This window comes from Vipera berus (assembly GCF_964194415.1).
Source record: "Vipera berus genome assembly, chromosome: 3".
Lineage (NCBI taxonomy): Eukaryota > Metazoa > Chordata > Lepidosauria > Squamata > Viperidae > Vipera > Vipera berus.
The window spans coordinates 168,454,736-168,480,636 of record NC_138204.1 but is presented as its reverse complement, the minus strand read 5'-3'; the positions used below and the strand labels follow the sequence as shown (position 1 = coordinate 168,480,636).

The 25,901-nt window shown below is 35.5% G+C and overlaps 1 protein-coding gene across 2 annotated transcripts; it reads left to right on the top strand.

Moving 5' to 3' along the window:
* USP14 (ubiquitin specific peptidase 14) lies at positions 1–25,901 on the top strand. Of its 2 annotated transcripts, XM_081324852.1 has the most exons (16): positions 39–252; positions 2,467–2,612; positions 2,880–2,912; positions 3,646–3,750; positions 4,612–4,715; positions 6,905–6,963; positions 9,284–9,414; positions 9,717–9,797; positions 12,326–12,426; positions 17,152–17,266; positions 18,322–18,387; positions 18,886–18,978; positions 20,254–20,382; positions 21,894–21,954; positions 24,777–24,884; positions 25,212–25,901. In XM_081324852.1, the coding sequence occupies exons 1-16, from the start codon at positions 237–239 to the stop codon at positions 25,361–25,363; spliced, it is 1,500 nt and encodes a 499-aa protein (XP_081180978.1). In that variant the 5' UTR covers positions 39–236; the 3' UTR covers positions 25,364–25,901. The 2 variants fall into 2 exon arrangements, with proteins under 2 accessions (XP_081180979.1, XP_081180978.1); XM_081324853.1 differs by lacking the exons at positions 21,894–21,954; positions 24,777–24,884; positions 25,212–25,901 and adding an exon at positions 21,484–21,666 and having other exon boundaries at positions 1–252.

Below are 25,901 nucleotides of genomic sequence, written 5' to 3'. Positions count from 1 at the left end.
TGAGGAGGACCACTAGCAGCAGAGTTGAGGAGGAGGGGGAGGAGGGGGAGCCGGTGCCTTTTCCGGAGCTGCGTGCGCAGCCATCCGCGCTTGCAGCGTCATCCTGAGGGGCCGGTTTGAATAAGACCCCGAGGGAGGGAGGCAGGCAGGCAGGCAGGCGGGGAAGTGCCGCGCTTCTCGAGCTCCGTCTTCCGTCTTCAGCTAGCTGGTTCCCTTGCTTGCTTAACCCGCCGGCCATGCCGCTTTTCACAGGTGAGTCTAGCCAAGCCCTCTCGCGCGACTGCGGGACTCATGCCGGCCGTCTGCCTCCCGAGGGCCTAGCTCGGCTTCGCCGCTCGGGCCTGAGGCTCGAGGGTCTTTGCGCTCGCTCTCCTGCCCTTCTTCGCTAAGGCAGGAACTGGCGGTGGGGAAGGAACGAGTCCGCGCGACCGGATCCCTCTTCTTCCTCCTCCACCTGAGCTGTACGGCCAGAGAAGGGCTGTGCCAAAGGAAGGCCGGGGTAAACGGCGTGCTTACATGCCGCCCTGTCAAGTAAGGATTGCCTTGATGGTGAAGATAAACGTCGACTGGAAGGAAGGGCGAGGAGAAAATAAAATCTGCCCAAGGGGTGGGTTGGTTGCGTAGGTAAAGGCTCACTGGCGTCGCAGCACTGCACAGGCCTTGACTTTCCTGAGTGATTTTATTTTATTTTATTTTATTTTATTATTTTATTATTTTATTTTATTTTATTATTTTATTTTATTTTATTATTTTATTTTATTTTATTTTATTTTATTATTTTATTTTATTTTATTTTATTTTATTTTATTATTTTATTTTATTATTTTATTTTATTTATTTTATTTTATTTTATTTTATTTTATTTATTTTAATTCCATTTATATCCCGCCCTTCTCCGAAGACTCAGGGCGGCTTACAAGCTTAGCAGTAGCCTTCGTTCTATGTATATGCCTGCTTATTAGGGCTTTCACACACACACACACACACACACACACACACACACACACACACACACACACACCCACACACACCCCAAGCGGCATTATTACAAAGTCAGCTTAATTTTGAAGAGTAATATACTTGGGCATATTACAATTGAGCCCAGATTTTCTTTGGAGCAAACCTGCAATGTGGAACTGGAACAGAGTAATTTTTTTTAAATTTTTTTTTATTTTTACTCTTACAATTATGAACGCGTGTGAGGATTAGCATAGATTTAACAAAATAGGGAATTGGATCTGATGTAAGTGATACAGCAGTGAGAAAAAACTTAAGCACTTCTGTCATTCAACTGTTTCAGGGTCTTGAGCCTCTTGCCATTCTCATATGTTGGTGCTTTTGTATTGTAAAAGGTAAAGATGAATCTATAACATTGGGACCTAATGCATTTGTTTTTTCTCAAACTACAGGTAGTCCTTGACTTATAGCCATTTGTTTAGTAGCCATTTGAAGTTACAGTGACATTGAAAAAAGTGACTTATGACCATTTTTCACATTTAAGACCGTTGCAGAATCCCCATGGTCACAGGATCAAAATTCAGATGCTTGGTAGCTGATTTATATTTGTGATGGTTGCAGTGTCCCAGGTTCATGTGATCAGCTTTTGAGACCTTTTGATAAGTAAAGTCACTGGTGAAACCAGATTCACTTAACAAATGCAGAGATTCACTTAACAACTATGGCAAGAAAGGTCGTAAAATGGAGTAAATTTAGCAGCTGTCTTGCTTAGCAACAGAAATTTTGGTCTCAATTGTGGTCGTAAGTTGAAGACTACCTGTAGTTGTACACTCCAATCCTCTAACTTGTATTTCCAAGTAGTATGTTAGCAGGCATAATAAGGAACATAGTCCCCCAGACAAAGAAGAGTGTAAAGTTAGGGAAGGCTTGTTTAGAGAATTAATACTATGTACACCCTGCAATGAATGTTACCTACTTATAAGGAAGAGAAGTAAGCAATCATATTTCAAAGCTGATTTTTAAAAGATCAAATAGGTCATGGAACAGAATAGTTCAATTAATACAGTGTGTTGATTTCCCACAGAATTATGTTGGATGAGAAGCATAAAAGAAGAATGGGAAGGGGATTGTATTCATTCCATATTATTTCAACTCCTATATAGCCAAATGTTACCCATATAGAAGTAATGTAGGAATAGCATGTGATACATGGTGGTGTCAGTTTTAGCAATATGTTGTACGAATATAAACTTGATATTTCAATAAAAGATTCTTCTTGTTAAAGGTTGCAGAATACTCATGTCTGTTGACAGTACAGCCAGTTGGGGTTATAGTCAAAACAAGTAAAATTTTTAGGAAAGGCATTCTTAATATAAATTTGTATGACTTTAATTTTTATAATTTAAATGTCTAATCATTGCTGCCAAATCAGGAGCCATAATTATGTCTAATTTTCAGTACTAATTTAATAGTAGTATTGGTGTTATACCTCGAATTTTTGTTTTTCAGTTAATGTAAAATGGGGCAAAGAAAAATTCGATGGAGTGGAGCTGAATACAGATGAGCCTCCAATGGTATTCAAAGCACAGCTTTTTGCTTTGACTGGCGTTCAACCTGACAGACAGAAAGTGATGGTGAAAGGTGGAACTTTAAAGGTAGAGTTGATATTTTATCACATACAACTTGCTGTTGTATATCTTACACATTTAGTGTATTGAGGCAATAATGATCATATCGGCATTCTGATAGAATTTATGAATTAAACAATAAATTATTTTTGTACATTTTCTGAGGAATTTTTGGCTTTTGCTATGAGATAAATACCTTTGATGATTTTGTTTTTAGCTGTTGATGTATTTGTTGAATCTGTTCAGTCATCTTGCTATTACGAAAAGTTTACATTTATTTTCTTTTTCAAATAGGATGATGATTGGGGCAATATCAAAATTAAAAGTGTAAGTATTTACACAGTGTTTGCATTAGGTATTTATAATTGTTTGGATGTTTTCTATACCTAACAGCTTCGTAAAGCAGGGTTTATCTCTGTGGTTTCAGTGATGCAAAGTATGATGTGATTGGGAATGGGGAACAGTAGAAGGAGGATTCAGATAGTGCCTTACTTTTTAAATTCTAAGTCTATAGCTATAAAGAATTAAAAACTGCTTTTAGTATTATGACATCTTTACAGGTATTTAACATCTTTTCGGAGACAAACGAAATTAAAAATGTGAACCCAAATGTGATTGCTGATATTATTTGATTTTTATAGTAGGTGAACTAGAACATAGGTGTCAAACTCACGTCACATGACGTGTCACAACATATCGTGACGTTTTACGTATTGCTGGGGTGGGCGCGGCCTCCACATGATGCAACCGGCCCATGGGCCGGCAGTTTGACACCCCTGTACTAGAAAAAAGGGGAACATTTTTTCAGCAAGTTAAGGGTATAGTAAATACTTTGGTTCCTTAAGGAACAGAATGATATATATTAGTACTTTACACTTTTTTCAAAAGGCAATAAAATAACCATAATTTAAATTTGTATGTGTCACAATACTCTGTAACATAAAGAATCAAAATTGCTTTTGAGCTTGTATATTAAAACTAACTTCCTGAAGACTAATGCATGTGATTATATTTAATTTTTTAAAGCATCTGCTGATAAATCTCTTCACCTCTTCAATAGGGGATGACCTTATTAATGATGGGCTCTGCTGATGCTCTTCCTGAAGAACCAATAGCCCGGCCTGTCTTCGTTGAAGATATGACAGAAGAACAGTTAGCCTCGGCAGTAAGCCTAATTTTCTCATTATGCTCATGATTTTGAATGCTGAAATATACATGACCTCAGATTTAATGGGGATTAATATATATAATAGAGATCCACTTTGGGGTAGTTGTTTAAGTAGCAGGCCATAAACAGTGAGGCCATGAGTTTTCTAGTCTTAATCTGGGCATGAAGGCAGCTGGGTGATCTTGGGCCAGTCACTTTCTCTCAACTCTGAAAAAACAGCAGTGGCAAACCACTTCTCAGAAATCTTGCCAAGAAAACTGCAGGGACATGGTACAGGCAGTATGTGAGAATTGGACATGATTGGGGGAGAAGTCTGTATTATAAACATATCATTGTTTTGCTTTTTGTTCATTTGTTTTTATTGGTTTTTATTGTTATGTGGTTTTATTATTTTTTCCTGGTTTTTTGGTGAACTTCCCAGAATGTTTGGGAAGTGGGAGGTATACACATACACAAATTGCCTAGTAATTTTAATTTTCTGTTTTGAAATATAACAATTTAAAATTGATAAACAAAAGAATAGCTGGCTAACCAAACATTAAAAATTCTGGAAAAATAAAGTATTCTTTCTCTTTTTCAAAAAGGGATTAATATAGGTTCCAGCTACAGTGAACAGGCAGCTTAATTCTGGAAAACATGCTCTTTCAGAGATTTCTGAATAGTCTTCAAAGTATGTTGCAGTCAGCTGGCATCCAAATTAAATAAAATAATAGTCCAAATGAGATGCAACTAAGAACAGATATCATTGCGGCCAAATGCAGCATTTTGGGGAACCAACAATGAGATGTCATGTTCAAAAATATTTCTAAAAATACAATATTTAATATAGAGCAAATATTTTTAATATTTCTGTGACAGATGGAATTACCATGTGGCTTAACAAATCTTGGGAATACTTGTTATATGAATGCTACAGTTCAGTGTATTCGTTCTGTGCCAGAATTGAAAGAAGCTCTTAAGAGGTAGGTTTTATAACTACAAATAGAATGCTGATAATTTTATTCATTTTTTAAAATATGAAGTAATATGAATTGTAGCTAGTAGTATTTTTAATAGAAAGGGAAATCTAGAATAAGTTTAAGTGTAAACTTTATTTTTAATTTTAGATTTCAAATTAAAAATTGAAATATATAATTCAAATTTTGTGGTAGAACTATAATAGGAATCCAGTGTGTGTTGAAATCTATTCTGCAAGTGGAATTGAGAGTTCTGTATTAAAGAGTTATTTAGAAAAATGCTTTTTGTTCCTGCACTATTTATTTCATAAAGTTTTAACATCTTATTTTGATTAGTGACCAGAGTTGATCGGTTTCAAGAAGTATTGATACCATATTTTAAACATCATTGCTGCAGTCTGTAGTACATTGGAAAGTGAAGATACTAAAGTATTAGCAAAATTTATCTGGCATATCCTTAAAATTGTTCTTTTGATACTTAATGTTACTTTTTCTGTTTCTACTCGGTAAATTCTACAAGAAGTCAAATAGTATTAACTATTTGTTTCTATTTTTTAAGTTTATATGCCACCATCTCAATTCTACAAAGTCTCTCTGGGCACGACTCTAGTTAACTACGGTAGCATCTTTAAAATATAGGACTGTCAAGGATTATGTATGTGAAAAGGAGACTTTACAGATCATTTCACTTTAAAGCATTTTAGATGGATGAAGTGTTTGATTAAGCAACCTTTTGTGGAATAAATTATCCTTGAGGTTCATGTTTTATATCCAGAAATGCTTCTAAACAGTCAGAGCATGTTTTTGCTCACACAATTGGCCTCCCCAATTTCTACCTTTTCTGTCCTTACATTGCTTCCCCATACACATTTAGATTGTTTCAGAGGATTCCCTGATCTTTAGGGGCAGCTTTTTAGGAGCTACAGTGGGCTGCAATGGAAAGGGGGGGGGGAAAGGAAGCCCTCTTTTTTGAGTGGAATTTATATGTAAGCTACTGGCTCTTTGTTTCATGTATATTTACAAATTATCCTGGAATATTTTTATATTTATTTATTTGTTTGTTTGTATCCCACCTTTATTATTTTTACAAGTAAATCATGGAGGTGATCATATCCAGCACACCTTCCTCTTCCTATTTTGCCCACGGTAACCCTGTGAGGTCGGTTGGGCTGAGAGAGAGTGACTGGCCCAAGGTCACTCAGCCAGTTTTACTGGCTAAGGAGGGACTAGAACTCACGGTCTCCTGCTTTCTAGCCTGTTGCTTTAACCACTAGACCAAACTGACTCTAAACATAATAAATATAGTAACATATACATAATAGAAGCAGTTGAATATGTCAACCAACAGTAAAGCTAATTTTTAAGAAACTATCAGTAAAATTAAGAGTTGTTTCATCTGGAGAAGTTACTGGCTATTTGGCTGCTAGAGTTACTGGAGAAGGGAGTGGAATAAGATATAGTATTGGGTAAATGGGTAAGGAATTTCCTCATTTCAAAATAGAAATTTTCCTTTAAAATTCTAGTATTGGGACAATCTAATTAAATAGCTGATTGGGATTATATTGAAACACACTTGTTCAAAATCAAATGGTTAAATATTGAATGCCTACAAGATGTAAAGATAGCACCATTTGGATATATTTAATTAGAAATTGGATTTGATTATGGAGGGAGGACAAGGCATTACTAGTATATACCATATATTTCCTTTAATAAAGAAGACAGAAGATTTATTTCAGTTGCTGGGAATATGAGTGAGATATCGCTATTACAACCATTTCTACCTTTCTATGACGTTTTGTTGGCTTCTGCAGGAATAGAATAGAATTGTGGGCAGAGGTGGGTTTGGTCTGATCTATACAACTAGTCTGATGCAAAGTAATGAGCAGCATGCAAGGCTTTTTAGGTGCAACCAGATTTCAGGTCACATATTCCTTCTTTTAGAGGTAGTCCTTGACTTATGACCACAGTTTAATCCAACACTTTGAGACAGTTGTTAAGTGAGTTTTGCCCCATTTTACGACCTTCCAAAATGTAAGAATTCCAAATCTTGATTTTGTAGTCACAACTTACAACTTTCTTGGTTGTGGTCAAAATCTCACAGATGAATCTCAGTTTCCAGATAAAAGCCATTTTAACTTTCTATATTATGTTGATTCAAGGGCCAATGTAACTATATTTTTTAAACTTTTTAGGTATGCTGGCGCCTTAAGAGCTTCAGGGGAAATGGCCTCTGCTCAGTATATTACTGCAGGTTTGTATTTCAAGAGTGAAGCAGAGTTTTCTGATATAATTTAGTTACCCCAGATAAAAATCCAGTATACTGCTCAGAAGATATTTTTGTTTTTTCCCTAGCACAATTTAAAGTATTTTATAGATTTTGAGTTTGTTACCACTTTTTGAGTTGTAGCCATTGATCACTTAAAAAAAATCCTTTTGAAATTTGCAGCTTTTTAAAATCCAGAAATACTTGGAACATTGGAAAATGAGTGCTGCTTGTTTACTTTATTGCTCTTGACCAGTATATTATGATTTATGCCATTTCATTTAAGAAAAAAAACAAATCAAGAACAATCAACTATTGAATATGCTGTTATCAGATTTTGGAATGGTATGTTCATTGGCTACCCTGTAGAATTGCTTACGTTTCTCCTTATTTGGCACCGCTCTAGCTAGATCTCTTGAATGGATGCAGAATATTTGATTAGTTGGTTTATTAGGTTAATCTTGCCCAATCTGTTCATTCATTCTTTCAGTGTTCTGTTAATGTGCAGAGAAACAAGTTGTTGAAATCTTGCTACATTACTATCCAACATTCAGCACAGTTAAAGTTGCATGTACAGAACTGATTATTAGATGATGGGCTGAAGGTAATTGCTAACAAGGGAATATACATACATTTGTTTCATTGTGGCCTTATGCTAGGTTGGATAAAAGCTAAGTCAGATATGTGATGATAATTAACTTTCTATATTAGTTTTACAGTACATGTAGTCCTTGACTTAACAACTGGTCACTCAGCAACTGTTCGAAGTTACAGCAAACCTTGAAAAGAGACTTTTCAAAAGCAACATGTGTTTGCTTTATGACTGCCCTGTTCACTTGACCACTGCAAAAAAGATTGTAAAATTGGGCAGGATCACATAATAATAATAATAATAATAATAATAATAATAATAATAATAATAATAATAATAATAATAATAATAATAATAATAATAATAATAATTTTATTTATATACCACCCTTCTCCCGAAGGACTCAGGGCGGTGAACAGGGCAAACATATAAAAATACAAAAATACAAAAGTTAAAAAAGAATTAAACACAATGCCCAAGCTAAAACAATAAATAGATATATTTAGAGCCTTGGTGGAGCAGTGGGCTAATGCCTCCTTAAGTAACACCAGCTGCCTGCAATTAGTGCAGGTTCGCATCCCACCAGGCTCAAGGTTGACTCAGCCTTCCATCCTTCCGAGGTAGGTAAAATGAGGACCCAGATTGTTGGGGGCAATAAGCTGACTTTGTAATAATGCCACTTGGGGGGGAGGGAAAGCCCTAATAAGCAGGCATATACATAGAATGAAGGCTACTGCTAAGCTTGTAAGCCGCCCTGAGTCTTCGGAGAAGGGCGGGATATAAATGGAATTAAAATAAAAAAAAATATTAAAAAACAACAGTAAAATCCCAACCTGCGAGATAAGACCTATATAATTCCAGATATATGCATACAGAGAGAAATATAGAGACATACCTACAAATGTGTATATGGAGAAAATCTATGTCTTTCATGACCTGCTTTATAACCATCACTACGTACAACCACAATTGCAGACTTAATTATAGTCTTAAAGTGAAGACTACCTGTACATGGTTATAGTACAATCAATATGTACTATTGATTGCCTTTTGTTTCACTAGAGTCTCACTTTGAAAGTAGATTAACTTGACTCATTTTTTTAATGTACAGTTGAAGCTGCACCAGTAATAGGCAGTTGTGGCTCAGGATTAAATGACTTACATAAAATAAATGTCTAAGATAAGCCACAACTGTTCAAATTTGTAATGATACTGAATAAGGATTTATACCGTTCCTTGGTATAAATTCCTGCTGTCATATGATCATGATTTCTGATGTTCCCTGCTCGCTTTCCACGAGCAAAGTCATTGGGAAAGCCAGTGGGAATTCAAAATTGCAATCACTGGAGGTCCTTGCTTAATGGCTTAATGGTGCTCATTTAATGACAACAACCAGGACCACCACAATTAAGATTGCTAAGTGACATGGTCATGTGACATATTTTATGAATGCATTGCTTATCAACAGCAGTTTCTGCCCCAATAGCTGTTCTAACCTGTATAAAACTTTTCCATACAACAATATAGATTGTTTCACTTGCATGATATAATTAATTATACAGTATTTTTTAAGATAGACTGACAGTGCATTTATATATTTAAATAGTCTTTTGCTACAAAATGTATTTATACATGAGATAAAGAGATTGCATTTGAGGAATATGCTGCATTTATTATATTACCTTGCATTTATTGTTTTTCTATTTTATTTTTAAGCTTTAAGAGATTTATTTGATTCTATGGACAAAACTTCCTCCAGTATCCCTCCCATCATTCTTCTCCAGTTTTTACATATGGCCTTTCCTCAGTTTGCAGAGAAAGGAGATCAAGGCCAATATCTCCAACAGGTAGATACTTTTTAATTTCTTTTCTGAAGGCTGAATATTTTACATAAAAATGTATCTTTTGTTTTATCATTTCCATATTGGTAATTAATAGCTATATTTGTATGATTCCTTAGCAGCTTCTAGTCCTGGCTGCTGAAGAAAACATTTTAGAATAAAGTAATAAAGTGTTTTTCATTTGTGTATATATGCACCTGTGTGCACAAATGTGTTTGTGTTTTTATATGATGTGTATATAATCCATACTCAACATATATTTTAGTTGGATTCCAGTGATCTAGTTTTATCTTTGTCTTATTCCTTAGGATGCCAATGAATGCTGGGTAGAGATGATGCGAGTACTGCAGCAAAAGTTAGAAGGTATAGAAGGTGATGAAGTAATGGAAGTAAGTATTTACTTTATGGAAATAACTGAGACTAACTCTGGGCTGTACCTGAATTTCTATAGTCAATAATACTAGCAATATTGAACAGGAATAAAAATATGATTTGATTGCAGGTAAGTTGTTGAAAGTGCCTAAAACAGGAGTTAATCTTTTTATTCCATGGACCTTTTTGAGAATCTGTGAAACCTGTGGATCTCTTTTCTGAAAAAATATATTTATTTTATTTATTTATTTATTTAGATTTATATACCGCCCTTTCCCGAAGGACTCAGGGCGGTTTACAGGATATTTAAAAGAAAATCAATACAAAAGTTAAAAACAAATTAAAAAAGATTAAATGAGACCCTGAGAAAAATAAAAACCCAGTTAAAATTAAAAATTAAAAAATTCTCAGCCTGGGCCAGAGAGCTCGAAGAGCCAGGTCTTCAGGTCCCGGCGGAATGAACGGTGGTCGGGGGCAGTCCTAAGCTCCGCGGGCAGCTGGTTCCAAAGGGCAGGCGCGCCCACTGAGAAGGCCCTACCCCTGGGTGTTACCCGCCGGCAATCTTTAACCGGCGGCACCTTAGAAGATCCTCCCTGTGGGAGCACACTGGACGAAGGGAGCTTGATGCTGGCAGCAGGTGTTCCCTCAAATATCCCGGACCCTCGCCATTTAGGGCTTTATAGGTCATCACCAGCACCTTGAATCTCACCCGAAGGGCAACCGGAAGCCAATGCAGCTCGCGGAATAGAGGTGTTACATGGGAGTATCGGGAGGCCCCCATCACGACTCGCGCGGCCGCATTCTGCACCAGCTGAAGCCTCCGGGTGGTCCTCATGGGCAGCCCCATGTAGAGAGCGTTGCAGTAGTCTAAACGGGAGGTCACGAGCGCATGAGTGACTGTGCGTAGGGCATCTAAATTCATAAATGAAAATCACATCCAGTCACATGATGCCTTGACAACAACCACAACAACTTAGAACTTAGGGTCAATTCTGGGCTCAATTCTGGTAATGTTGAGGACTATCTGTATTACAAAAAACCTGTTATGCTCAATAGCGTTATCAAAACATGAGATAACAGTTTTTAAGCTATCGGTATACAAACAATATAAAAACCTCTGTAACTAATATTAAAAATAATCCAGTTCCAAGAAGAAAAACTGAGGCAGTGTAACTGCCTAACTTAGAGTCTACTTCCAAGCATATCAAACCAACTTTGTCTAACAAATGCCTAGCAGAGCTACTTCAACTCCTTCCCAAGAAGGAATCTGGTTAAATGAAACAGGGCCATCAGTCACCTACCTGATTTATTTTAACTTGCAAGTCTTAACCTGTTTTTAAAGGTATGTTTTTCTCAAGTATTTTTATGGCTTTTTATGCGGTTGTGAACTGCCTAGAGCTGCATAGGTGGCACAGGTTCAATCTAATCTAGGGCTGTTATCACATGCTCCATGCCAGGCAGTGACTAAGGTCTCAGCTGCGAACTGAAGCAGAGTTTCAGGAATGACCCCAAATTCCTTTTGAATCCTTACTGGATTAATCTGTCACTGGGAAGGGACCAATTTTTTTCATGAATTGGTATGCAGTGGGTTGAAATAGATTTAAATAATATTAGATTATTCAGGGTATGGGAAAACGAGATTGTGAAAAATTCCAAAGGAATCTCTTTAAATTGGGTTCATAGCTAGCCAGATGACAAATCTGTTTCAGTATAAATAAAAAAATCCATAATGTAAGGTTTGAATGTTTGGGAACTCTATAGCTTAGAAAAAATGGTGACCAAGTAAGGATGTGAGCAAGATGTGTGAAAACGTGCTTTGCCATAAAAAGAGTGGATAGGGGGAAATTATTCTACTCAAAATGCTATAAAGGACTATGGGTCATCCAAGAGAACCGATGGTAAGAAGATTAAGAACAGGAAAAAATGCTTATTAATAAAGCATATAATTTATCTACATAATTGGTTACCATGATGGAGACATAGTTGCTTGCTTAAAGGGAAATGGAAAAACTCATAGAGGACAGGTCTGTCAGGCAGAATTAGTTTTGAAGATTTCAGTATTAGATCCAGGTTAGCATTTGTATACGTGCTGGACAGAAACAACAGGGGAAGAGACATATGGCCATCTCCTGTTTGTTAGAGCCCAGACCATCTGGTTCGCCCTGGTGAGAAACAAAATGTTAGACTAGTTGAGCCTTTGACTGGTCTAACAAGCTGTTCTTTCATTATGTTCTGAAGAGTTTCTGATGGGTGCTGCATCGATGCTTGGAAGCAACTTTGGGAATCCCAAATACTGAGTTGATAATAGTGCAAGCTACCAATTTGAACTAAAAAGCTGCTTGGAATATCTGCCCAGTTTTGGATTTAGACTGCTTGACGTAGAATTGAACAAGATCTATGTTTCCCAGGTTTTGTTCAAAGTAACCCATTCATATTTTTTCTCTTTGGTCACATTTATCTTGTTTTAAAAGTACAACAGACAGTTTTGTAAAAGTAAAGTATAAGCAGTTTGTATTGGTGCTTACATATTTGTTTGCTTTTACAGACTGACTCTTCAGTTTCAGGTGCAGCAGGAACAGCAGCAACAGCACCTCCTAAAAAGAAAAGCTTAATTGACCAGTTTTTCAGTATTGAGTTTGAAACTATGTATCCTAAAGGTTCTGGAATAATAAAGCATGTTTATGGTAATGCAATTAGTATATGTAGGATTTATTTTATACATTTTACTTATAAAGGGATAATCTTCATTAAGAGTATACTCTGTAATTGGTAGTTAAGTGCTTCTATAAATTATAAAATTCTTTTTAAAGAAACGTTTATGCTACCAATGAAGGAGAATATTTGTAGCTCTGGGTTGAAATGAGGGGTTGTTGGTGGACTTGCTTGTTTTCTTGCAGATGTTTCATTACCCTTTATGCTGCCTTATAAAAAACCCCAATAGTTATCTAAAGAACAGGCTAGTGTCATTAAGATGCTGTTATAAGAACTGTTGTTTTACTTCCAGAATGAGACACAAGTGATACTACAAGCAATCCAAGAGAGAGAAGCAATTACAACGAAATACTATGAGGAGATGAAAAATTACTTTAATATAATGAACCAAAAACATGATGATATCATCTCTAAATGTGAAAATTTTAAACAGACGTTCAGAAAAAATGAACAAAGTATTCAAAAAATAGATAAATCAACAGAGGTTGATCAAAAATTAGAAGAATTAAAAGATGAAAATCAGAAATTGATACAAATAAATGCAGAATTAGAGGACTCAATAGCAGTCATGGAAATGGAAAAGGCTTCTTCTTAAGATTTCAAAACATAATGGAAGACAAGGAAGAGGACCTTGTAGATCTGATAACGGAATTACTGGCTGATGTATTAGAAATTGGGAAAAAGGAAATGGAAGGAGAATTAGATCAGATATACCGAGTTAACTCAAATTACGTGAGAAGAAATTAAGTTCCTAGAGAAGTACATGTTAGATTTCTTAAAAAACCTATAAGAGATAAGATCCTGAGAAGAGTGAGAGATGACCCTTTGAAATATAAAGGAAAAGAAATTGTAGTCCTCAAACATATCCCTAGGAGAATAAGAATATCAATTTTTAACCAGAAAATTAATTGAAAAAGGAGTGAACTTTAGATGGATGATCCCAGAAGGGATTTTAATTTTTTGGAATACGAAAAGATACAGACTGGACACGCCACTTAAAGCAATGGAATTCTATGACAAACATAAAGCGTTTATGGACTTTGAATCTGGTACAGCGAGAGAAACAAAAAGACGGGAAAAGATGGCAATAGAAGGAGCAGCCAAACCAAGAGAAGAAGAAGAAACTAAAAATACAAATACAGAAGAAGGGGCAAGACCAAGAGAACAGAGACAGATAAGATCGACTAGAAGACCTAAATATAATTGAAAGAGATAGAGAAGGAGGAAAAATTACATGACTACAAAAATTAAAAATAGATATAATTTGTCTCCAAGAAACACATATTAAGAGACAACACTATAAATTGTTAGAACAACCAAAAATTGGCAAACTCCATTTTGCATTAGCACAACAAAAGAAAAGAGGAAAAGCTCTATTAAAGAAACAACCCTAAATTTATGCAGATAAAGAGGGAAGAATATTAATGGTGAAAATAATAATGGACCAAAAACAGATACTGATGGTAGCAATATATGCACCAAATGATAAACAAGAAGAATTTTATCAAAAATTACATTTAAAAAATTAGAATTGGAATATCAATTTTTTTTACAATGGGAGACTTTAATGCAATAGCAGATGGAACTTTGGACTATAAAAGCACTAAAATAGGGAAGAAAGGAAGAAATATATTACCAAAACCCTTTTCTAAAATGGCAGAAGAAATTTGTATTCAAGACATAAGGAGAGAAAAAAATGCAAAAAACCCGCAATATACATTTTATTCAAATAGACAAAAATCATGGTCAAAAATTGATATGGATATCCTCTGAAATTAGCATGATGATACAAGAAGTAGAGATAGAAACTAATATCTTGGCAGATCATAATCCAATAAAAATGACCTGGAAAGGAGCCAAGAAAAAACTAAGATGGTCCCTGAACAAATCTATATTGAAAGAAAAAATTTATAGAACTAGCAACAAAGGAAATGCACTTCCCCCCCCCCCCCCAATAAATAAGAAAGAAGAGACATCAATTCAAAATGTGTGGAATACAGCTAGAGCATATTTTAGAGGGATGGCTATAACTTATACTGCTAAAATGAACAAAGAAACAAAACAACAACAGTTAAAGTTGAAGAAGAATTTAGAAAATTAGAACTAGAACTACAAATAGACCTACAAAAGAAAATACTTAAAAAACAAATGGAGATAATAAAACAAAAACTAAACCTAGTAGAGACAGAAATAATGGCCCATCAGATTAAAAGGGCTAAACAACTTTTTTGAAAATGCCAATAAGCCGGGGAGATGGTTAGCAAATAGGCTGAAAAAAGAGAAGAAACTGATAAATAAATTGCAAGACCTAAAAGGATGAATTACAGTTTCAAAATGACACAATTAAAAAAATTATTAAAAACGTTTACGAGATGCTTTACAATGCATAGGAAAATTAAAAAAAATACAGCAGTACCTAAAAAAAGCAGATTTACCAAAAATTCTAGAGAATGTTCAAAACATATTAAATGGAAAAATATCAATGATGGAGATTACAGAGGCCATAAAAAGACAAAAAAATGACAAGACCCCGGGCCCAGATGGACTACCTGTAGAGCTTTATAAATCCTTGCAAGATATATTAAGCCCAATAATGAAAGAACTGCATAATGAAATGCTTTTGGAGGCTAAAATACCAAATACAGTACATGGACAGAAGCTAACATTACTTTAATACCTAAAGAAGATTCTGACTTGTCGCAAATAAAAAACTATAGACCAATATCATTATTAAATATAGATCAATAATAGCAGAAAAACTAAAGAAATTTCTGATTGAATTTATACATACAGACCAAAATGGTTTTCTATCTAATAGACAAAAAAATAACCTGAATGATTCTAGATGTTTTGGAGTACTATGAAACTCACCCAGGAAAACACATGGCATTAATATTTCTAAATGCACAGAAGGCGTTTGATAACATAAATCGGCAATTTATGTTCCAGCAACTAGACAAATGGACTTTGGAGAAAACTTTATAAACATAAAACAATTTACGTATCATAAACAGCTAAAGTAATTACAAGTGGAGATTTTACAGAAAAATTTAACATTAAAAAAGGCACAAGACAGGGATGTCCACTATTCCTATTACTATTTATATTAATACTGGAAGTATTGAATAGAAACATCAGGCAAGATATAGAAATTAAAGGATTGGGGAATAAAAGATGAAAAATATAAACTACAAGAGTTTGCAGATGACTTGCTTTTTATATTAGAAGAACCGCTTGAAACAAGCTTATGGAGAAAATAGAAGAATTTGGAGAAATTTTTGAAAATAAATAGAGAAAAGACTAAAGTGCTAACTAAAAATCTTACAGAAAAACAAAATCAACTAGCAAAAAAACCCAAATTTTCAAATAGTTAAAAAACTTAAATATTTGGGAATCCATTTAACAGGAAGATGTGCAACAATAAAACAAGACAACTACATAAGATTATTAAAACAAAACTAGAAATTGAAATATAGACAAGATTTAGAAGAACAGTATTGATTTATCATGGTGGCCATATTTGCAAATTCAAATGAGATATGAAAAAGATATTAAAACAATGGGACCTTGCAAAGAACAGACAGAATTTGACCAGATACTGCTGAAAACAGATGAAAAACTGATTACAAAACTTTACAAACATTTGTTAAGCTTAAAGACAGAAGAGGAACAAGTAAAAGAAACGATAATATGGGCAAAGAACTTTGGATATAATAGAAAATTAAAAATTTGGCAAAACCTATGGGAAAGAAACTCTGAAATAAAGAAAGCGGTGACCTATAAAGAAAACTTATGCAAAATGTTTTATAGATGGCATTTAACACCAGTGAGATTAGCAAAAATGTTTAAAAATAAGTCTAGTAAGTGTTGGAAATGTAAACAAATGTAAACAAAAACCAGGTACTTACTATCATATCTGGTGGACTAAAGCTAAAATATTTTGGTCAAAAATATATGGTTAGAGAAAATGATTAAAAAAACATATAGACTAAGCCAGAATTGTTTTTGTTAGGCATAGTAGTAGGAAACTATGAGAGAATTTATCTACTTAATTTTGCATGCAGCAAGAATAGTATTTGCTCAATATTGGAAAAATGAAAATCTACCAACAGAGGAAGAATTAATTAAGAAAATTTTAGATTGTGCAAAAATGAACAGATTGACATTGAAAATAAAAGAGAAAGTTCAGTATACTTTAGAACATGGGACAATTTTTATCAATGGCTAGAAAAAAGCTAGAGAGAAAGGAATGTATTATGTACTATGTAATGTGTTACTAAGAAGACTATCGGGAAGAGAAGATTCAATAAATAAACATCAATTATGAAAATATAGAAACTAATTATTACTGATTGTTTTTGCTGTTTGCTAAATATTAAAAAGTGTTATCTTATAAAAATTATATATATATATATATATATATATATATATAATTTTTATAAGATAACACTTTTTAATATTTAGCAAACAGCAAAATATTTAGCAAACAGCAAAAACAATCAGTAATAATTATATAATTTTATATAATTATATATATATAAAAGAACTTTGCTTTGTTGCATTTTAAGCTTTCTGAAAGCAAGATAACTGCACATCATTAAGTTCATTTTTAGTAGTAGTGCAGTACTTTTCATTTTTGGTCCTTAATATTTTGTGAAGCATGAAATGTACAGAAGCAGAAGAGGAGGAAGTCAAGAAAGGAAGAGAGAATCAACTCCAGCTTAGTTGTTTTATCAATCAAGAAGTTAAATATCTTTTCACGGGTCTTAAATTGGTGAGTTACCATGGCATACTTTATTGAAGCACTTTTTGCAGCTTGTTCCACAAAGAGTTTTCAATAAGAAACAGATTTGAACATGACATTTAAGATGGGTGGACTTTTCTGATATTTTGTTTTCTAAGACATTATGTAACACTGAACATTCATTTAACACATTTCTTTTTTTTTAAGTGTTAAAATAAGAATTAAAAATTGAAATGAGCAGTAATGTTCTAAATATACTTTTCAATTTCCAATTGTATGTTTCATATATTCTAGAGAAGTAATATACAGTGTGCTCCAAGACAAAAAGGTGCCTTAGAATGTGTTTTCAACTATTTGAATCAAGGGTGTCTTTTCCTGGAATTGCATTGCTGCTGTGGAAAGCAGCTACATAATCCTGGGGAAAAATATAGCACCTATAAGGACTTATACACAGCTGCCTTTAAATCCAAATTATTTCCCCGTGCCATATTCATTTGATAGTATAGGAAAGAGAAAACCTTGCTTCCCCAAATGTTGCTAGACTATTACTGTCATTAGCCTGGAAGATGTGGCCATATTGACTGGAGCTACTTGAATTTTGAATCCAACATCCAAATTGCCCATCCTTGCTATACTACTATTCTTTCCTCTACCTCCCTTCAGCTCACGGAAATACATGTGGTTGTTGGCAGCAAAAAGTAATCAAAATTTCGCTAGATGAATGCAAATTACATGAGCATAAAAAGCTTTTTGGTTCTATGCCAGGGTGTCAAACTGCTGGCTCACTGGCTGGATGCTCACACCAAAACCGTACCCACCCCATTGACAGCAATGGGAAAAAAAGTCACGATACGTTGCGACATGTCATGTGACATCACGAGTTTGACATCTGTGTTCTATGCTGTTGTGTTTTCTTCATTTCTTGAAAAATACTTCCAGATTTTAGAAATAAAATGATTTTTTATTTGTATTACATTATCATTTAAAGTGCTGCATAGAGTTTTAAAAAGGACATATGAAATGTCATACTTAATTTTGCACAACTTCTAATCTTTGTTATCTTTTTCAATATATTTCTCTTGCAGCGTCTTCAAGAAGAAATAACTAAATTGTCACCAACATTGCAAAGGGATGCTCTTTATTTAAAAACGGTGAGCGTACCTTTTTAATATCCCTTTATAGTAATGGAAATCTACTTACAATCTGCCATTTTAGGGGTTGGATACATACAAGTAAATCAAGATGTAAAAGTCCCTGAAGCAAAAATAAATGGACTTTTGTTATGCTATGGAGATTGTCATATGACTTCCCTATTCTAAACTTCTTCATCGTAATCAGTTGGCTACCTAGAATCACTTCATGATTGTGGTTAAATATGTTTGTATGTATTCATATATCTATAAAAGCAAGTAATGTTTTGTAAATAAGCTGTATCTCCACAATGTATATATTCAGGGGATAGAAAGAGAGTAGTATGACACAAATGAGCTAACTTGCATTATTTATACCACTTGGTTTGAAAACCTGTGCACCCCTGATATTTATTTTGAATTAATGGGAACCATTTTTACATGCATTTAAGCCCCCTGCTTTAAATTTCTCTAGCTTTTTATGCCCACTAATTGTAGTGAATGCTTTTCTTCTTCTAGTCCAAGATAAGTCGCTTGCCTGCATACCTTACTATTCAAATGGTTCGGTTCTTTTACAAAGAGAAAGAATCTGTGAATGCCAAAGTTCTCAAAGTAAGTATATTTGATATTAAGTTTTACTACTGATCTATGTGGTAATTCTTTATATTATACATTTAGCAATCAAGGTTTGATATTCAGCTGCAGTGTAATTTAAATTGAAATAAACTGATTTACTATTCTTTACACTATAAATGGAAGGGAAAGCAGAATCAGTCCAAACTGCATTGTATCAGCTTCATGGTGCTTTTGCTAAAGCATTCTAAAGGTTGTATGGAGTGAACTGCATAGGACGCTGGAAAATATTACATACATAATCTGGGTTTTTCTTTTTATATTTCCTATTATAGCCATGGGAAAGACAAAAAGTAAGCACAGAGCACATGTTTTATAGTTTAGGAGTCTACATGTGGGCTGAGAAATACCTACGATAGTGCTAATAGTACAATTGTGAACTACTGTGAACTACTGTGTTTCCCCAAAAATAAGCCCTAGCTTGATTTTTACACATGCGCCCAATATAAGCCCCACCCCCAAAATAAGCCCTACTTAAGACCCCACCCACTCCATTGCTTCTGGTTGCATGAGGTGGAGTGAGGCACATGGGTAAAAATCAAACTAGGGTGAGGATGGGGGGGGGGTGGAGCTGCCCCATGTTCCCCACGCCCACTTACCTTAGGACAGTTGCAGCTAGGCCTTCCATGCTCCGACACCTGCCTTGCCTCATCAGCCCACTTCTGCAGCCACTCGTGCGCATCGCCCCGTTTCCATTTCACCGTCAGGCCTTCTGGAGCTTGTTTCTTGGCTGCAGAGGCCTTTCCAGGAGGCCTTTTATGGTGAAACAGAGGCCAGGGAGCACCAATCTGAAGCTCGTTTCTTGGCTGCAAAGGCCTTTCCAGAAGGTCTCTGATGGTGATACGGAGGCCGGAGGCAATGTGCCTGAGCAGTGGCAAGTGGACACAGAAGAAGTGGCTGGCGAGGCAAGTCGGGGCATGGGAGGCCTGGCTGTAGCCGTCCTAAGCTAAGCATGTAAGACATCTCCCCAAAATAAGACCTAATGCCTCTTTTGGAGGTAAAAAATATATAAGATTGAGTCTTATTTAGGGGGAAACACGGTAGCTGAATTCATGGTCAGATATGAAATGGAGCAGTTTTCTATATTCCTGATGCATTCAAAATATTAAATACTGAGCCTTAGTTGTACATACTTGTTTAAAATCTTATATTATTGCCAGTATTATTTTAAACTTAATGGAATTAAGTTCTAAGGCAGCTGATTTGCTTCATATGATGACTTAATGAATATGAAATTCTCTTAAATTGCTATAGGATGTTAAATTTCCACTTATGTTGGATGTATATGAACTATGTACGCCAGGCCTTCAAGAAAAGATGGTCCCATATCGATCAAAATTCAAGGACCTGGAAGACAAAAAAATAAACCAGCAACCAAATAATGTAAGTAACCTATTAAGTTTGATTAATCTTTTAAGTTTTTTTAAATAATGTATGCATTTTCTTTAGAGGTAGAGCTTAAAACAGCTTATAACCAAACATCATTTAGAGTGTTAATGATCATGTTTTTAATACTATTTGTAGTAAAAAGAGTGCCATGGAATGTGAAGAATTACTGTTGAGATTCTGTGATCTAATAAATCAATGCAGCTGAAGTTTCATACGTAAATTTTCTAAAGTTCACTGGATAGAATTATTATTTTTAAGTTAATCTTAATTGTTAAGAGCAGAACATTTGGGTATCTGTACTTTAGTAATGTATTTTGGCCTTTTGTGAAGAAATTCCATGGGAATGGTGAAAGCTATTCTTGCCAAACCAAGCTGTACAACCAGCATCACCTTCAGAGTTGAGGTGGGAATCCCTTCAACAAAGATTATAGTTGGAAGGCTGATGTTTGGTTATTGACTAAAGAATTTTATTTTATTTATTTTATTTTAATTCCATTTATATCCCGCCCTTCTCCGAAGACTCAGGGCGGCTTACAAGCTTAGCAGTAGCCTTCATTCTATGTATATGCCTGCTTATTAGGGCTTTCATACACCCCCCAAGCGGCATTATTACAAAGTCAGCTTAATTGCCCCCAACAATCTGGTTCCTCCACTCTGGCCTGTTATCCCTTGTAGTGGCAGAGAACATTTTCCTACTTGGAGGATGCTTTACAATCCAAGCTATCATGTTACTAATCCTCAGCTTCATTTCTTCCTACTCTGGGTTCTGAAAAGGCCAGTCATGTGCATTTTTAAAAGGATAAATGATAGGTAGTATCAACTGGAGTTCAATAAAATACCACAGCAATACCTGGATTTCAAGGGGACCTGGGGTGTTGGCTAGATATTTAGCATCTTTCATTTTCCATAGGATGAAGGAGAACTTCTTTCAGGAATAGCATGTGTTAGTGCTCCTACTGGGCAGACATTCCAAAATGCCCTTATCTGAATGACATTACTTTTGTGGTGCAAAACTTAAACTTTTGTGGTCCATTTATTCTGTATTGTAATTTCTATAGGAACATGAGTAATTCTCCTATTTTGCTTCTTCTGCAGCATTGTCCAAGGCAAACACACATTTCACGTAAAGCTCCTGCTTTCTGATGTTGATGGTTATCAACCATCAAATACTGCATTCCTAGTTTTTATGATTTCATTGTTTTTATTGGATCATTATTGTAAGAATAAAATATATATGAAAAACCTCTGCCACACAGAAAATAAACTTGATTTCCCTTGCTTGTGACCCCTTGTCCTTGGTGTTCCACATTCTCTGATTCATATACAGGAGCACTTAATCAGGGCAGCCACCACCACTACTTGAGCCTTAAACCTTCAGCTTTTCATTTTACGGATCATTTTCGAATAATAATATGAAAATTGTCCTAGAATTTTGCTTATTTTTAAGGCCATATTTTATAGTTCCAAAGTTAACTCAAACCAACGTCTTCTGTTTTATTTTCAAGTCTAGTAAAGGTGATGGCTCACAGAAGGAGATTAAGTATGAACCATTTTCCTTTTCTGAGGGTAAGTAGAAAGACATTTAAGAACTGCAGATATTTTTACTCTGCCTTATCTTAAAAATTGAAAACAGATATATTATTTGGGAATGCCAATTAGTGAATATCTGAAACTATGACTGAAACCAGTATGAAGATTATATGCCTTAGTACTTTGAATAGTACTTTGTTACAGCTAATAAAGGACAGTTAAATTTAAAGGACAAGCCAATAGCTATAGAACACAGAAGTTAGCAAATTAGGTATGATTTTTCATGTTAAGTAAACCAGAAGACCTAGTAACTGAAAAAGAAAAAAACGAGTTTTCTACAATGTACACTGAAAGGACTGTAACAGCTGTTATGTAGGCCAGACAGGCAGAAAACTAATAGCGCTTCCATTAATACAAACTACCATAGTGGACAATCAGAAGACACTATGAAAACTGCTTAATTTCACAACACATGGGCAGACTCAATCAAAATTTTAACTGAGAAACTATGAGCATCCTTGATCAAGCTACATTTAAAAAACAACAGGGAATTCCTGGAAGCTTGACATTCAGACAAAGCAGCCATAAGTAGACACTCGGAGCTGAATCACATTTAAAAAGATAAAGGTTCCCCCGCACATGTGTGCTAGTTGTTTCCGACTCTAGGGGCTGGTGCTCATCTCCAAAGCCGAAGAGCCAGCGCTTGTCGGAGGACGTCTCCGTGGTCATGTGGCCGGCATGACTAGACGCCAAAGGCGCACGGAACGCTGTTACCTTTACATACCATTTAAAAGAGACTATAAAAAGCCAAGAAGGGGACAAGAAGACTACAATACATCCTCTCCAGGGATTAACACCTGACAAACAAACAAGCAGAAGAGAATACCCTAATCAAAGGACTACCAACGACAAAACAGCCACAGCCAAAACTGTATATAAACGGAACAAATCCCACCATCACAGCACTGATGCTGTTACCTAGTTAGATAATGTAATGATTCTATTTTCAATAAAAATTCAGTGTTGAACAAAATTATTACACTTATTTTAATGTAGCTTGAAATGTTTGTCTTAAACATTTCCAATAATAATAATAATAATAATAATAATAATAATAATAATAATAATAATAATAATAATAATAATAATAATAATTTAATTTCTACACCGCCCTTCTCCCGAAGGACTCAGGGCGGTGTACAGGGCAAATACAATAAAAATACAATATACAAAAGTTAGAAAGGAATTAAATAGTGCAGCCCAATAACAATAAAAATAATACAATTAATATTAAAATACCCCAAACCCATCAGACCAGGCCGGCTTGTTCAAATAAATATGTTTTTAGATCACGTCGGAAGGAGCGAAGGTCAGGAGCCATCCGGAGCTCAACCGGTAAACGGTTCCAAAGGTCTGGTGCGCCCACAGAGAACGCCCTCCCCCTGGGGGTCACCAGTCGACACTCTTTGACCGACGGCACCCTAAGGAGGCCCTCTCTGTGGGAGCGCACTGGACGAAGGGAAGTTGATGCCGGCAGCAGGTGCTCCCGTAAGTAATCCGGACCCATGCCATTTAGGGCTTTATAGGTCATTACCAGCACCTTGAATCTTAAGCATAATCTGTAGTTGGCTGCAGATGGATCTAAAGAAAAAGTGATAAAAGTAGGAATGCTACTCTTGCCAATTCTGTTGTATGCAGTTGTACAACTTTTAATGCAAAGCACTCTGATTAACCCTGTTAACGATACTTATAGGCGTGATAGCCATAAATATCTGTTATGCATTTACTTCATTGGCTTCTCCCATCTCTAGTGTCTGATTATACTGAAATACATAGAAGCAGGCCATTCACTGTGGAGATAGTGAATGTTTTGGAACCACAGGTCTGCTTAAGCAGTAAGACTTTGGGAGTTTCCAAAAATTAAAAGCATCCAGCAATCTTTTGAAAACCAAATGCACAGGTATAGTATAGCTGGTTCTTGGCTCAATAGTTGTAATTGTGAGAGGGATCTTGGAATCCTAGTGGACAATCATCTAAACATGAGCCAGCAATGTGCTGCAAAAAGTCAACACAGTCCTAGGCTGCATTAACAGAGGTATAGAATAAAAATCACATGAAGTATTAGTACCACTTTATAAAGCCTTAGTAAGACAACACCTGGAATACTGCATCCAGTTTTGGTCATCACGTTACAAAAAAGATGTTGAGACTTTGAAAAAAAAGTGCAAAAAAGAGCAGCTAAGATAATTAAGGGCCTGGAGACAAAAACATAAGAAGAACGGTTGCAAGGATTGGGTATGGCCAGTCTAGAGAAAAGGACTAGGAGTGACATGATAGCAGTATTTCAGTATTTGAGGGGGTGCCACAAAGAAGAAGGGGGTCAACCTATTTTCCAAAGCAACAGAAGGCAAGACAAGAAACAATGGATGGAAACTAACCAAGGAGACAAGCATCCTAGCACTAAGGAGAAATCTCCTGATAGAACAGTTAATTAGTGGAACAACTTGCCTCCAGAAGCTGTGAATGCTCCAACACTGGAAGTTTTTTAGAAGAGACTGGACAACCATTTATCTGAAATGGTATAGGGCTTCCTGCCTGAGCAAGGGGTTGGACTAGAAGATCTCCAACGTCCCTTCCAACTCTGTTATTCTGTATTCTGTAACGGATTGGATCAGGGAAGAACATGCACAGTTGAGAATACATTTTATTGATGGAGAGAAATCATTGTCCCAAATATATTTTGTGGAATTAATCTGCTTCTCATGTTCAGATTCTTAAATAAAATAAACGGATAACCGTAGTTAGTGTAAAAGTGTTTATTATTGTATCACATTGTACCATCTTCTTTGCCTTCTCAGATATTGGTTCCAATAATTGTGGTTATTACGACCTACAGGCAGTGCTAACCCATCAAGGAAGATCTAGTTCTTCTGGACACTATGTATCTTGGGTTAAAAGAAAACAAGGTATTGAATCAATTTTAGAAAATAGCCAAATGATAGGATAAGTTGCTTGGGTGCCTTCCTTTTTTGAAAAACAAATTGAAAAAATAATTCTGCAGTTATGTTATTCTGCCTTTTTATATATAAATCAAGGTGGCAACATATCTAAGACTTCCACCTTCAATTTCCCTCACCTAACAGGCTTTCATTCCCAAGCCCCTTTGTGGCTTTGTTGCCCACTAGAACTCGTCTCCTGCTTTCTAGGCCAGCACTTTTATTACTACACCTTGCTGCCTCTCACGTGAACGTCACTTAAAATGTTATTTACTACGTTTTTTTCCTCTCCCACAGATGAGTGGATTAAATTTGATGATGACAAAGTCAGCATTGTTACACCTGAAGATATTTTGAGGTTATCAGGTGGTGGAGACTGGCATATAGCTTACGTTCTTCTTTATGGGCCACGCAGAATTGAAGTAATTGAAGATGAATCTGAACAGTAGACTTCCTATCTACATCTGTAAGGTGTGAAATAAATGTCTTAATTCCAGACTCACAAACTGCAAAATCGGATCACTAAAATACTATCATTTGGTGGAAAAAGACAGCAAAACATGTTTAAAATTAAGGCCAATAGCAATCAGCCACTTCCTAGGAGTAGGTTGATACATTTGAAAATAATTTTAATACTGTATTGCAAAAGTTGGTATTTAAAACAATGTTAACTATTAATGAAATTAAGTGAGCCTCCAGCTTGTCTAATTTTTTAGGAAGATATTTATTGCACACCTATTCATACCTTTGTTAACTCCTGCATGGTTTCTACCAGTTCAGTAGCTGTCCATCCTTTTTATTGTGTCAGAAAGATAAAACTCAATTGTTGCCTCAACATGTAACTCAGTGCTGCTACTCATAGCCTGTGGAAATATGGCTACAATCACGTATTTGTCCAGCCTGATGTGCCAACTCAGTCTGCTCTGTTTCTGGCATTTTTGACTCCAAATAAAAAGTGATCAGTAATGATGGTGCTTCTTACATAAA